At 38.3% G+C, this 15,036-nt stretch overlaps 4 protein-coding genes across 4 annotated transcripts; 2 read left to right on the top strand and 2 right to left on the bottom strand.

The window, feature by feature from the left end:
* Positions 1-136: 136 nt before the first annotated feature.
* LOC106295029 lies at positions 137-2,524 on the top strand. Its single transcript, XM_013730788.1, has 2 exons — positions 137-525; positions 1,555-2,524. The coding sequence occupies exons 1-2, from the start codon at positions 152-154 to the stop codon at positions 2,210-2,212; spliced, it is 1,032 nt and encodes a 343-aa protein (XP_013586242.1). The 5' UTR covers positions 137-151; the 3' UTR covers positions 2,213-2,524.
* A 501-nt stretch (positions 2,525-3,025) lies between these two features.
* Positions 3,026-6,138, bottom strand: LOC106295028 (probable polygalacturonase). Its single transcript, XM_013730787.1, has 5 exons — positions 5,433-6,138; positions 4,699-4,819; positions 3,998-4,246; positions 3,779-3,932; positions 3,026-3,714 (listed from the first exon to the last, which is right to left on the bottom strand). The coding sequence occupies exons 1-5, from the start codon at positions 5,883-5,885 to the stop codon at positions 3,189-3,191; spliced, it is 1,503 nt and encodes a 500-aa protein (XP_013586241.1). The 5' UTR covers positions 5,886-6,138; the 3' UTR covers positions 3,026-3,188.
* A 548-nt stretch (positions 6,139-6,686) lies between these two features.
* On the bottom strand, positions 6,687-8,890 carry LOC106292742 (trichohyalin). The gene is made up of 2 exons (XM_013728394.1): positions 8,653-8,890; positions 6,687-8,433 (listed from the first exon to the last, which is right to left on the bottom strand). Exons 1-2 carry the CDS (start codon positions 8,748-8,750, stop codon positions 6,894-6,896), a joined length of 1,638 nt encoding a protein of 545 aa, XP_013583848.1. The 5' UTR covers positions 8,751-8,890; the 3' UTR covers positions 6,687-6,893.
* Positions 8,891-13,062: 4,172 nt separating this feature from the next.
* On the top strand, positions 13,063-14,949 carry LOC106295182 (gibberellin receptor GID1A). Its single transcript, XM_013731013.1, has 2 exons — positions 13,063-13,266; positions 13,603-14,949. The coding sequence occupies exons 1-2, from the start codon at positions 13,228-13,230 to the stop codon at positions 14,602-14,604; spliced, it is 1,041 nt and encodes a 346-aa protein (XP_013586467.1). The 5' UTR covers positions 13,063-13,227; the 3' UTR covers positions 14,605-14,949.
* The last annotated feature ends 87 nt before the right edge of the window (positions 14,950-15,036 follow it).

Genomic DNA, 15,036 nt, shown 5'->3' with positions numbered 1-15,036 from the left:
ATCACAAAAAAAATGTAATAAAACCGTTAATTATTACTTTACGAGTTAAGAGCACTTTACAGTTAATTTAGGATTTCGTCATGACAGGACAGCTTTCAAGTTACAGTAATTACGATCTTTAATCAAAGATTAATTTAGTACTAATTTTGGTATGTTTCTCCACTCATATTCCACTAGTACTCTCTCTCTCTCTTCATCAGTGGCGTTTCTCTCCTCTTCTTCGCCGACGATGCAGAAAGGAATATTCGTTAGCGTTCCGGTTCTTGTGCTCTCCGTGTCCTTCGCTGCTGCTGTCATCTTCCTCCTCTCCTCCTCCTGCTCCTGTCCTTCTTCTGTTTCTTCTCCAAACGACGTCGGTGTAAGCGTTAGTGACGTGAGATTAGAGGAGAGGATATCTCCGACGCGAGAGGATATAGAGTGGGTTAGAGATCTGATTAGATCCAACGGTTTGCGTATGCAGAAGAATGAGCTCAGGAAAGGGATTAATCCTCGCACTAGAGATCAACAACTTGCAGATCTGATTCAGTAAGGGTCCATCTTTGTATGTGAATTTCACTAGCTATGGATTGTTCTAAGTGATTTGAAAGTGAAAGTGTTTTTCATTTTACTGTATTAGATTGATTGGTTTCACCAAAGTGTATAGCTTTTAATGAGATCTTAGCTCTGTTTCAAGTGGTAGAAGTTATGATCTTTCATATACTATTGCTCTGTTTTTTAGAATATGAAAGACTTGAGCTTTCTCTGCTTTGGTCATTTATTACTCATTATGAGATTGGTTTCACCAGTGTGTAGTGCTTTTGATGAGACCTTATCATGTTCTGCTCTGTTTTCTAGTGGTGAAGTTATGATCTTTCATTCCCATTGCTCTGTTTTTAGAATATGAAAGACTTGAGCTTTCTCTGTTTTGGTCATTCGTTACTAATCTAATGAGATTGGTCATTCTTGTGTAGGGCTTTTGATGAGATCTTATTATGTTCTGCTCTGTTTCTAGTTGGTGAAGTTATGATCTTTCATACTATTCCTCTGTTTTTAGAACCTGAAAGACTTGAGCTTTTTTCTGTTTTGGTCATTCTTGTGTAGATTGGTTTCACCAAAGTGTAGGGCTTTTGATAAGATCTTACCATGTTCTGCTCTGTTTTCTAGTGGTGAAGTTATGATCTTTCATATACTATTGCTCTGCTTTTAGAACCTGAAAGACTTGAGCTTTCTCTGTTTTGGTCATTCTTGTGTAGATTGGCTTCACCAGAGTTTAGCTCTTTTGATGAGATTTATCATCTTCTGCTCTGTTTTCTAGTGGTGAAGTTATGATCTTTCATTCCATTACTCTGTTTTTAGAATCTGAAAGACTCCAGCTTTCTCTGTTTTGGTCATTCATTACTCATCTGATGAGATAACCATTCTTGTGTAGATTGCTTCCACCAGAGTGTAGGGCTTGTAATGAGATCTTATCATCTTCTGCTCTGTTTGTAGTTAGTAAAGTTATGATCTTTCATACTGTTCCTCTGTTTCTAGAATTTTGAAAGACTCGAGCTTTCTCTGTTTTGGCCAATTCAGGTACAAGGGCATATCCCATTACGAAGGAGAAGAAGAAGCAAACAACCACACAGCTCTCCCATGCCCCGGTGAGTTACTAGTCGAGCAGCATCACAGCAACTACGGCGAGCCGTGGGCAGGTGGACGCGACGTATTCGAGTTCTTAGCCCAATCATCCAACCTCAAACCAAACTCTCGCGTCCTCGAAATAGGGTGCGGCACCTTACGCGTGGGTTTGCACTTCATCCGCTATCTCAACCCCACACACTTCCACTGCCTCGAAAAAGACGAGCTCTCTCTGATGGCTGCGTTGAGGTACGAGCTCCCATCTCAAGGTCTTCTCCGCAAACGGCCTCTTATACTCAGAGGAGATGATATGGAGTTCAGCAAGTTTGGGTTAGATACAGCTTATGATCTGATATACGCTAGTGCGGTGTTTCTCCACATGCCTGATAAGCTCGTGTGGACTGGTCTTGAGAGGCTGGTGGAGAAGCTAAAGCCTTACGATGGGAGGATCTTCGTGTCGCATAATGTGAAGTTTTGCTCGAGGTTAGGTGGAGACGAGTGTGCAAAGAAGCTAGCGAGTTTGGGACTTGAGTATCTTGGTAAACAGACGCATGATAGCTTGCTGTTTAATCACTACGAGATCTGGTTTGGGTTTAGACGGGTGAAACCATAAATGTTACATTCGGTTTGCTTGACACGAGCCATTGATCAGGGACTTTTAAGGAGCCTTTGAGATTGTTATGAACACAAAAGGAGAGAACGTCTAGAGAGATGATGTGGACTTACAGAGAAGGCTCTTTATATCAGATCATAGCTTCTTTTACCTTTTGTGTTTGTGGCTAGAGGGATACATGTATTGTTTATATAATAGCCAAATGGGTATTGTTTATTTGTAACAGAGCACACAAAAAGACAAGTTCTTTCTCGTATTTTAAAAGTTGTTACCTCTTGACATGATAAGGACTTGACATTGAACAGGCAAAAAGACATGTCCAAAGTATCGAAGTTCCGTGTTCTGCAACAAGAAGCCAGTCATTTAGCAAATAAAACCATTACATATTACAAGAACCAAGAACACAAGACTCACAAATGAAGACCAAACTCAATCTAAGATATACAACAGGGAAGGCTCTTCATCAGATTACTTCTTTAACGTTTGTGTGTCTGTGGTTAGAGAGATACGTGTATTGTTCATCTAATAGCTAAATTATATAAAGAGACGAGGCTGGACTATGTCCAAAAATATCCCAAAGTTCCATGTTCTGCAACAAGAAGGCCATTCATTTTAAGACAAACCATTCCATACTACAAGAACACTCAAGACTCACAAAATGAAGACCAAACTTTGCTTTTGTCTTTGCCGTTTCTACCTCACGGAGAGAGAGCGATCAAGCGTGTGAATATAAAACTCCCGTAACCCTTTCCTCTGATGTGATCACGAGTTAATGATCCTTAACATAATTCTCAACAATAACATTCCGCCAAAAAGAAACAAAAATTCACCTGGTAAAAGATATTAACATTCAGTAGTCAAAGACTTGTCCAAAAGATCCATAGTTCCATTTTTCTGTAACACCAAGCCATCATTTAAAAAAATTAAACTAAGCCTCAGCAAAATAAAAGACCAAACTCAAACTCAAACCCAGCCCTCAGATCTCATAATCTATATCCGTTGCGTTCTGAGAATCAGACTGCTTCACCAGCTGCTCCTGCTCATCATACCGATCAAGATTCTCACAAGGAGCCGGGAAGATAGTCCCAATCACACGCCCCTGCACATAAGCACACTGAAAAATATGCTTCTTCTTGTACGTTATCCCCACCGACATGTCCCTAAACGTTACATTCTTAACCGGAATCTCTTTGCTCCCCTGCATACGCACCGGCACGCGCACTCCCTGACCGTATATCCCCGTGTAGTTAATGTTCTCCAGCACCGGGAAGGCTTGGGGGTTGAATCCACCGTCCGGATGCTCGTTGTAGTCGGTTTTAACCACAATGCCAACTCTCAGCTCGTCCAACGTGACGTTACGGAACGTTATGTCGCGGACGTAGCCGCCTCTTCCCGGTGCGGTTTTGATCCTGACTCCACGCCGTGAGCTCCAGATCAGAATGTTTTCGACTGTGATGTTGGAGACTCCACCAGACATCTCGCTTCCTATTGAGATGCCAGCACTGTAGGTAGAAGTTGATTATTAGATCAAATATCAATCAGGTGACAGCTGATCTTTCTTTTTACCTAACCATGGAGCGGATGATGAGGTTGCGGATGAGTATGTTCTTTGAAGGACGTCCGTAGTTAGTTCCGTACTGGTCCCAACCGCTCTTTATTGCGATTCCATCGTCTCCAACGCTGATGTAGGAGTTCTCTATTAGCATGTCCTCGCATGAATCTGATGCCACAAGAATAAGAGATGTTAGCCAAGTAGTATACACTGGTGAAGAATAAGATACTTACCAGGATCAATGCCATCAGTGTTTGGGGCTTCGAAGACAGGTGCTAAAATGGTCATGTTTGTGATTGTGACGTTTTTGCAGTCGTATGGGTGAAGTGTCCAGAAGGGAGAGTCGCGCAGAGTGATGTTGGCGAAAACAACGTCGCTTGACCACATGATCTGCACCAGTGGTCCTCTTGTGTGGTTTAGAAGCTTTGAGCGATACTTTTTCCACCAGTAAACTCCCTGCCCGTTGATGCTTCCGTTATTTCCTGTTATCCATCATAGATTACAGTTACAAACGCCAAAGCATAGCAGATATAACTAAAGAAACGAAGGTTTTGATTATCTAACAGAGGAACTTAGACTATTCTTTTCCCTTAGTCTGAAAGCTTCTTGGTAAAGAAAGAGGAAGACATAACAAGTTTCAACCAGCTAATAGAGATATTATTGGTAGAGTTCACTCTCGCTTGGAAGTGCCCTCAGGCCTAATCTCAATCAAACTAGAGCTTAAAAGTAGTATTGAGGTTGATAAGTCAATTATTTGACAAATACCAAACTATCTGGCTGAGCATAAACAGCAGAGCTGTGGTTTTACTTTTAGATAGCCTAAAGAGTGTAAACCCGTTCCTTATGATCTTATTAAGAAATGGTTAATGAGCCACATTTGAATTGCACTTCTCTTGAAAGCACACAAGCAAAGTTTACAGATCAAATGACTGACCTGTGACGACTACATCTTTTAGATTCTGTCCGTGAATGAAACTTCCATAACGGGGTCCATAATGCTCTCTTCCATAGCCGTATGAAGGCAAAGGAGGAAGCAGAGGCCACAACGTTTCATCCTAAGAATGTCAACATAAAAACCATAGTATTAATCAAACACAAGCATACAGAAAAACAGAAGCCACCTCAAAGTATGCTACTTTGAATCTAAAATCTACAGAACCAACAACTAAAACAAAAACAAAAACTTTCAGGGTCTTAACACAAGTATATAGAAAACAGAGTGTTGAATCTTTGATATAACACAAGTAAATAGAATAACATAAGCCACCTCAAAAGTATGCCACTTTGAATCTAAATCTATACAACCAATTCAACATCAACTAAAAAAAAAGACAAAAACTTTCAGGGCCTTAACACAAGTTAATATAGAAAACAGAGGAGTTGAATCTTGATATAACACAAGTAAACAGAAAAACAGAAGAAGCTACCTCAAAAGTATGCAACTTTGAATCTAAATCTACAGAACCAATTCAACATCAACTAAAGAAAAACAAAAAACTTTCAGGGTCTAACTAAACTAACACAAGTTAATATAGAAAGCAGAGAGTGTTGAATCATTGATATAACACTAAGTAAATAGAAAAACAGAAACAACCTCAAAGTATGCAACTTTGCATCCAAATCTACATAACCAACTCAAAAAAGATCAAAACTTTAAATCAAACAAACCTGAACGGCAAGGATCTCAGCGTCCTCAGCTAGGAACAGAGTCATGAAGCTAGTGAGATTAAACGGAGCGGTGAGCCACCTCCCAGGAGGCACATTAAGCTGCCCACCTCCTTTCTTCGAAAGCTTCGAGATCGCGTAGACAGCTCTCTCGAAGGCCTCCGTGTTGACGGTGACGCCGTCCCCCACCGCGCCGAAGTCCGTTAGATTGAAGGAAACGGGTCTAAGCCGAGGGAACTCTCCGGCGTCGGCGGAGGAGGTTGTTGTCGTCGTCGTCGTAGCTGTCCACCAGAAAACAGAGGAGAGGCTGCCGTTGACGCGGTAGAGAGAGGCTCCTCCTCTGCCGCGGGATTGCCAGATGAATAAGGAGGCGAAGGCGGCGATCCAGAAGACGGTGACGAGGGACTTGTGGGATGAGAGGAAGCGCCTCCTGGTGATCGGAAGTGGTTCCACCATTCTCTTGCTTTGGGAGATCAGAAGAAGAACATTGGAGAAGAAAGTTTAGATCTTTGATAAAGTTTAGATCTTATTAGGTGAGATGTTACTATAAGTTAGCAACTTAATGAGAAAAAGATATTATATTTGCATTTGTTTGTTGTGTGTGTTTGCGCGAGAGTGAATCCAAAGAAAAGGGAGATCATTCAATGTGTGTGTTCTTTCGTTTGTTGGTTTGTTGAATTCGATTTGTGTGTGTGTGAGAAGTTTGTATTCGAGAAGATCGCTGCAAAGGCAAGTAGAGAGAGAGATATACATCAGTACACTCAATATGAACAAGCCCATTAACGGTAAGGCCCATTTACATTTGTTTCTTACCATCAGGCCCAATAGATATTAAGTATAGAGATTTTTTTTTTTTTTTTTTTTTGTGAACACAAAAGTAGATCATCTCTGCAAAATGCTGTTGAGTGCAAAGATGGGTGGGCTCTGTATCAAATTACTAGTTTAATATGTGGAGAGAAGAACGTCTACAAAAAGATGTGAAGTAGTACAAAGAATGCTCTTTATCAGATTACTACTTCTTTAACGTTTATGGTCAGAGAGATAGATGCATGTATTGTTCATATAATCAGCCTAATCATATAAGAAAATGATGCTTAGTTTCTGTTACATGAATAAACGAGAGAGAGAGAGAGAGAGAGAGAGTTTGTTACATATTGATGAACAATTCTGTTATTCAAGTTAAAAGGAATCTGTTCTTCTCTTTACATAGAGAGAGAGAGTAAGATTCAACCGGAATAAGCCAAGTTTAAACCATTGTAAACCAACACTCTAATAGATTCATTTGTGTAACCAGAACCATACTATTTTCATATTGTTGTTTGTTTGCCACTAACAAAATCCATCTTCTGACAATCATAGATACTTCTACTTATTACAAGAACTAACATCAGAGTCACTAAAACACAAACCTCAATCTAAAAGACAATAAGAGGGACGTCTTCTGCAGAGCCAACTTGAACCACATCAGGCTCCTTCTCCACCAAGGAGTATGTAGCTTGGAACAGCAGCAGGGTCAAGCTCAAAAGAACCAGCAGGAACTCCCTCTTTCTCATCTCCACTCAGTCTAACCGAGGGAACTCTATGAGAGAATCTCTGCATTTCATCTGGTCTGATCACGAGCTTAACGACTCTACCCTGTGCAGCGTGTTTGAATACCGATACAAACCCTTCAACCTTCCCTAGGTAGGCCACTCCAACTCCTTGATGATCCTTGAAGCCGACCACGACCTCTACCAAGTCGTATCTATAAGGAGGCTTGTGCTGCTGTCCCAGGTCTTTGAAAAGAGCCCATGTTTCACCTTCTTTTGGGTTCACAGAGATGTTCCTGCCGTGTATGATCGGTTTAAGCTCGTGAGAAAACGCCAAGTAGCTCACTGTTCCTCCTCTCCCGCGTGTGAACCTCCCACAAGCAACGGGAACTGATTCATCCTCTTTAGGGTCAAGCCATGTCACGTCGAGACTCAGCCTGGACTTGTTGATTCTCTTGATCTTAGCGTATAGCCGAGGCATTTCATCTTGAGGATCGTAAAGCGCCCATATTTTGTCAACCGAGAAAGAGCTCATTGTGTTCTTGAAGTCATGAAACTCTGAATCAACAATCTTTATTCTCTCAGTCTCTTCTTCACACGCTTTGTCTCTTTGTTGTGGAGATGATGCAGAAGTTGAACCAGCTTCAGTTCCCTTCTCTGCCAACAAGCTAGATCTCTTACAAGTCTCAGCTCGCTCTTGTAACTCCCTCTCTTTAAGCTTCTCCATGACTTTCTCCAACTCTCTCTGCTTCAAGTCAAGCTCTTTCTCTCTTTCTTCAAGTTGCTTCTCCTTAACCTCCATCTCATCAGCTTTAGCTTTCAGTTCCATTTCAAAGCTCTTCTCTTTCTTGTCCACTTCAGCCAACATTTCTCTTCTCTTCAGTTCCATCTCCTCAGCTTTTAGTATTTGTTCAGCATAAAACGTCTCATGTTTCTTCTCCAGTTCACTCACCTTCTCTTTAATAGCTTCATCAAGTAATCTAAGCTTCTTCTCCCTAGCTTCAAACTCTTCCACAGCCTTCTCTAGCTCACGTGACCTCTCATCGTTCCACTTTGAAAGCCGCTCAACCTCTTTCTCCTTCTCTTCAAGCACGTTCGCTGCTTCACTCGCTGTCTCACACTCCAATCTCCTGAGAAGTGACGATACCAGATACTGCTTCACATCATTCTCTTTTTCTTTCTCCACTAGTGACTTTTCAAGCAAACCAATCTTCCTCTCCCTCTCTTCAACACCCTTTAACATCTCTTCTTTCTTCTCCAACTCCACAACTCTTTCCATCAAAGACTTGTCCTTCAGATCTAATCTCACGGCTTGTTTCTTAAGCGAACTTTGCAAGGCAGCGTACTCCTCGTGGATCTCTCTCCACTTGTCTGTAAACTGAAGAACAGGTGAAGATATTGCCTGAAGCTGATCTAAGAGTTGATGTAACCCCGAAGAAGCACCCTCGGTTAGCATCGAATCAGAGCCACGACTCCTAAGCACAGTTCAAAAGAAACAACTACATCAGACCCTCTATAGGAACTGAACAAAACCCATTTAAAAAGTTTAAACCTTTAGCTTCGTGAGTTTCAAATCAAACAACAGACAAAACTCAGAGAGAATCATGTATATAGCAAACAAACAAAGCATAGAGTGAATGCAAATAGCCTCTTGAGAAAGAAACTCAACAAAAACCAATGAAGAAAGGCTAAACCTTTTTCTAGTCTGGTGTTCATCTCGCTCCGTCGCCGGCGCCGGATCCTGCTCTGGCGTGACTTCTCGAGGGAGATTAGAGGAATCTGCTTCCATCATGACTTTCAGCAGCTTCAAGATCGGATTTTTCGAGCTTGAGGATAGAGAAAACCTGCAGATATTCTTCTCTTACTCCTTTATCTTCTCGGTTTAGATGAGAAATTATGGAATCGAGAGTGATGGTGTTTTGCTAAAAATGGAGGGAGACGCAAAAAAGTTATGATTGCTTTTTTTGGGAATCATTTGTTTTAGAGCCGTTAGATTAATGTATTTGAAGCCGTAGGATCAGCTTATGTCATAGTATTGTTTTCTATATGGGTGGGCAAAAAAAAACAAACAGAACCGAACCGAGTCAAACCGAACTAACCGAACCGAAACCGATTCAAACCGAACCAAATTCTATTTTAAACCATTCGGTTGAAGATTTCCCTTACCCGAATGGTTCGGTTTAAAACCGAACCGAACCGAGAAATCGATGTGTTTTTGTAATTATTTAAATTAAAAATATTATTAATACCAATATATTAAAATTCTAATACTAAACCACATATTTTCCATTTTTATTCATTAATATATATTCTTCTAACCTAATATGTAATCATCAAAATATTTGATTTAAAATATTTCATTCATTGGAGACTTTTTAATTTTAATGATATATAAGAGACATTACTAATGATGTTGCGTTTTTTTACTTTAGTCAATTTTCATTTGTTTTAATTCTTATATATACTTTTGTGACTTTTTAAAGGTTTTTGTTTCAGTTTTATATTGAATTTAGTTCACATAGTTTATGTTTACATAATTTATGTCGTAAAACATAATTTCTCTTAGAAAAATTATACTAAAAAGAATCCAATTAAATCGAACCGAATACAAATCAAACCGAATATAAACCGAATCGAACACAAACCGAACCAAACTAACTATGGTTTACTTCAGTTGGAAAAATATTAGAACCGAACTAACCAAACCGAACCGAACCGAAAAAATAACGGAAGTGTCCTTAGTTTTTTAGTATTTTTTGAACACATATTGTTTTTGACTCTTTGACCAAATTGGTCCAAATCTTCCTTAATCACTTAAACAGTTAAAAGGCTGAGTATTAGATGAATAAGCCCATATACTTTATCTGTAGGCCTAATAAGTTTTATTTTCTCTGGATGGCCCAATATGTATTATTAATACGAGAAACTTCACAATGTAAAGAAGTTTTTTTTTTTTTTTTAACTTATAATGTAAAGAAGTTGATATAATACTCCTTTCCTGAAGCATAATATATTCATATGCGAAAGCTTTGTGATGGTATTAGTTTTGTTTCTTTTTCTTTTTGGTCTAAATGTTAAGAAAAAAATAAGAATATGAAATGATTAGTTTTGTTTCTTACTAATAATAAATGTTTTGATATAGAATATTAAGAAAAAAGGGTATAATAACTGCATAGTTTTATGCTATGAATGATTTTGGACAAATGCTGTCTAATTAATTCTCGTGGGATTGTGTTCATATGATAATTAGTTCAAGATGTGACTCTTGTTGTGAGGACTAATTGGATTTAGTCTATGTTTACAGTTTTACAAAACATGTTGATGAACAAGAACCGCAAAAGCAAATGCACTAGGACATCCGAGAGAATACAAAGACAAGGCCCATGGATGATGATAACGATACATAGATAGTCGTAATTAATAAGTGCTGCATCCACGATCCATCTACTTTGCTATGTACTCCATCTATAAAAACAAAAGTTAATTATTAAATAAGATATAGTGATAAATGAATAAAACAAATTTGAGGGGGAAGAACGATGGAAAAGAGATAAAAGGTTAGAGGAAGTGGCAAAGAATAATAAAGAAGAAAGGGACAGGTGAGATGGTGAAATTGAAACCCTAATAATACGACAAACAAATGAAAAAAAGAACATTTTAAAAATGTTATAAAAATTGAGAGAATAATAAATATAAAAGTAGGAAACAAGCTGTTGTCCATAAGATGTTGACTGCCAAACCCTAATGCTTCCAAAAGACATTCATAGTTTTGCTATAAACCATTAGTATTTTACAACCAACACGTCACTTCCTAACTTTTTGTTACCTATATCTAATTCGGAACTTAGTTATAGATTCTAACTATTTCTTAAGAAATGTAATGGAATTCAGGTAGCCATAATTTTAAAAGAGTACTGTGCAACAACGAGACCTGAGGATATGTAAGTTTATGTACTAGCTAGCAAAAGTTTTTTGATAGTTGAAATTAAATTGACAAATGTAAACCAAAAGTTTTACATCTGTTTGGAGAAGTTAATCTGCTCTCTATCTGCTTATGTTTGGACGTCAAAAGTCGGCGACCTTTGAAGCTTACATAGAGATACATATATGGAGTATAGATAGTGACAAAAGAGAATAAAACTAAATACGTTAGAGAGCAAATATGTCGGCTTCGTTCGTTCGTTCGTTCTTTCATGTTGGTGCTGACTAACATACTAATAAGTATCTTGTTCAAAAAAACATACTAATCAGTATGCATGATTACTAAGGAGAGGAAACGGATAGTTTATAGATTATTGTCTTATTGATTAGCTTCGTATTATCGTATATACAACTCTTTCAGCTGCGTTACTGAGCAAAGTATCCATATATAACTCTTGATTATGCATTGTAATTATCTTTGTAAATCCAGAATAGTCGTATGATTTTCGGCAGTTGCTAGACATACATACGAAGCTAGGTATGCTGGCTAGTCGGCAAGAGTGATTTTGCTATTTTTTTCTTTGTCGTTATTTGGTAACAGCTATCAACAATGACATTAATACAACTCCATATAAAAAGTTAATTCCATGAATATATTTCATCCATCGGTTTCATTATAAGTGTTATTTAAACATTTTTTACACATATTAAGAAATTGATTGAAATGTATTTATGTTTTCATTAATTACGTCTAATTGAACAATGTTATTTGAGATAAATAAGTTTATTTATTAAATCAATTTATTTTACAATTAATATTCAATTGAAAATAAGTAAAAACTGCAGTGAAAATCTAAAACGATAATTTTTATGTAACAGGAAAAAAGAATAAGCTAAAATGGCACTATTTAAGAAACAGAGTAAATATTAATTACATGCCAGTAAACCCAGCTGTCTTAATTTACTAATCATTAAGTGGTATCCAGAGATAAAAGATACTGTTGTGAACATTTTTTATTCGATTTTCCAAGCGAATGTAATAAGCACAAGATGTCGTGGAACATTTTCTTTATTCTGTTGATGATATAGTATTGATGCTATATATGACATGAATGAAGAATATACTACAATTTTTATATATAAAATTCTCCTTTTCACAGATTTTTCTGGAAATATTCTCTCTTTTGTGTTTGTGACACTTGAAAGAAATATCAATTTAGAAATATTATCTCTTTTGTGTTTGTGACACTCGAAAAAATATCAATTTTAGGAAAAGAAATCTAAATTAAAAGACTTTTAAAAAGAAATAAAGCTAAGAGGGCCTAACCTAAAGCTATTTTTTTTTTATTAGTTTCTCTGAGGCCCACCAAACAGTCTTCTCACACACACTCTCCCTGGTAGTCGGTGTTCGGGGATTTGGTTCAGATCTATTTGAGTTTCGGATTTTTTGAATCAAATATTTCAGCCTATTCAGATATTTTTAAATTTTTGTTCGGATTCGGTTCGGATCTTTACGAGTTCGGTTCGGATTTGAAAAACTTGTTTAAATGATTTTTAAAATTTTAAAATTCATTATATATTTTAAAATTTTCAAAATCTATAAATAAAATACTATATTACATATAAATTTGAATAACATATCTCAAAATACCTAAACTTAGCATATAAATTAGTTTGGTTTGAATATTTTGATAGATAATCAATAGATATTTCAAATATTTTTGGTGTTCTAAGTATATTTTAGCTATTTTAGATATTTACTTTTGATTTGTATATATTTTCAAGTATTTAAGACAACTTAAAAGTATCTTATATATTTTTGGATGTTTTAAATATACATTAATCTAAAAATAAATGATATATTTAGATATATAATCTATTTCGGATACATTCGAGTATCTGAAATACTTCGGATCAGTTTCGGTTTTCTGAATACCAAAATTTTGAACCTGTTTGGATATTTAATCAATTTTAATTCAAATTTGGTACTACTTTTTTGGATCGGGTTCGGTTCGGTTGTTTGTATCCGGTTGATTTACCCAGCCCTGCTCCCCAGCTCTACAATGGACGCGTCCGACTTAACCGCGCACGTTACACCACGTGATCGTATCCATGCTAAAATACGCAGATATTTCTTATCCTCTACCTCTTGGCGCATTATAAATCTTTTCCTTTCAAGCCTTTTGTGTTTATGCTTTAGTTCTTTAAGCTACTAAACCCATTTGATCTGAAGTTATTTAACTTTCGCAAATCAAGCCACGAGTTTTCGCTTCTCGACTTGGAAAGTCTCGTCCTTTCGATCTCAATCGCGTCTCTGTGTTGTCTTAACAAAAGGAGTTTCTGGTTCAATGGCTGCGAGCGATGAAGTTAATCTTATTGATAGCAAGGTAAGTATTGCAGCATCTGGATTTAATTTTGTTTTAAAAGTTTCTAAATCGAGTGAAAACAAATGGGTCTCTTTCTATTTCCGGTTTAAGTTAGGTTCTTGATGCTCTTACGGTTCTGCTCTTGTGTCTGAGCTTATTTAGATTAGTTTGATTGGATTACTACATCAATCTTTTAAATAAATAAAGAAATTCAAAGCTAAGGTGATGAAACGTGTCGTTTTGTTTGATAGTCTCTCTCTCTGTGCTTTCTTGTTTTGATTTTTGAATCAAAAGATTGTGTATTTGTGTGTTAATGTTTGCTTATTAAACTCTAATCGTGTTTGTTTTTTAATGCAGACAGTGGTTCCTCTCAACACATGGGTCTTAATCTCCACCTTCAAACTATCCTACAACCTCCTCCGTCGATCAGACGGAACGTTCAACCGCCACTTAGCCGAGTACCTTGACCGTAAAGTCACCGCAAACGCCAACCCTGAAGACGGCGTGTTCTCATTCGACGTGGTGATAGACCGAACCACCAGCCTCCTAAGCAGAGTCTACAGACCAGCTTACGCAGACCAAGAGGGACCTGTTAGTGTCCTAGACCTCGAGAAGCCCCTTGATGACGAGATAGTCCCCGTGATACTGTTCTTCCACGGAGGCAGCTTCGCTCACTCCTCATCCAACAGCAAGATCTACGACACGCTCTGCCGCAGGCTCGTCGGCGCGTGCGGCGGCTGCGTTGTCGTCTCTGTGAACTACCGCCGCGCGCCTGAAAGCCCTTACCCTTGCGCTTACGACGATGGCTGGACGGCTCTCAACTGGGTGAACTCGAGGACGTGGCTCGAGTCCAAGAAAGACTCGAAGGTTCGTGTCTTTTTAGCGGGAGATAGCTCAGGTGGGAACATAGTCCACAACGTGGCGTTAAAGGCCGGTGAAGCGGGGATTGATGTGTTGGGGAACGTTCTGCTTAACCCCATGTTCGGTGGGGAGGAGAGGACTGAGTCTGAGAAGCGTCTTGATGGGAAGTACTTTGTGACGGTTAGGGACCGTGATTGGTATTGGAAAGCGTTTTTGCCTGAAGGGGAGGATAGAGAGCATCCTGCTTGTAACCCGTTTGGGGCGAGAGCGAAGAGCTTAAGAGGGTTGAGGTTTCCCAAGAGTCTTGTCGTTGTGGCGGGTTTGGATTTGATTCAGGATTGGCAGTTAGCTTACGCGGAAGGGCTCGAGAGAGCGGGGAAAGAGGTTAGGCTTGTGCATTTGGAGAAGGCTACTATTGGGTTTTACCTCTTGCCTAATAATAGTTATTTTCACAGTGTTATGGATGAGATTGCTGCGTTTGTTAACGCGGAGAGTTGAGGTTTTAGTGGTTGCTTTAGTTAGTTTGTGTGGTGTTTTGTGGGAAGCGTGTGCAACTGTGACTCTGAAAAGCCTAAAGCCAGTAGAAGAACAGCGAAGTGCGTTCAGAGACTTGGAAAGGAACAAAGTAGTAGTGACATCTTTTGTTGTTTATAATGTTGGGCTTGTAGTTGTTAGTCTTTACTTAACTATAAAGCTGTTTCTTCAGCATTGGAGTGATAGTTAATGGATATATACTTCCAAGAATGTATGTAGTATTTAGCTTATGGAGTTATCTTGTATTGTATTTTTGCTCCTTTTTTTCATTGTACTCTGATGTATTTACAAAATGAGGATTGCACTTAACCATGAGTATTTTGAATCTTTCACATTGATTTAACATCATCACAACGACAAAACAAAGACTAGATCTTTTGCATGATAGTGTTTCAA

This window comes from Brassica oleracea, chromosome C5, assembly GCF_000695525.1.
Source record: "Brassica oleracea var. oleracea cultivar TO1000 chromosome C5, BOL, whole genome shotgun sequence".
Classification (NCBI taxonomy): domain Eukaryota; kingdom Viridiplantae; phylum Streptophyta; class Magnoliopsida; order Brassicales; family Brassicaceae; genus Brassica; species Brassica oleracea.
This window is presented reverse-complemented; position numbering and strand designations above follow the sequence as displayed.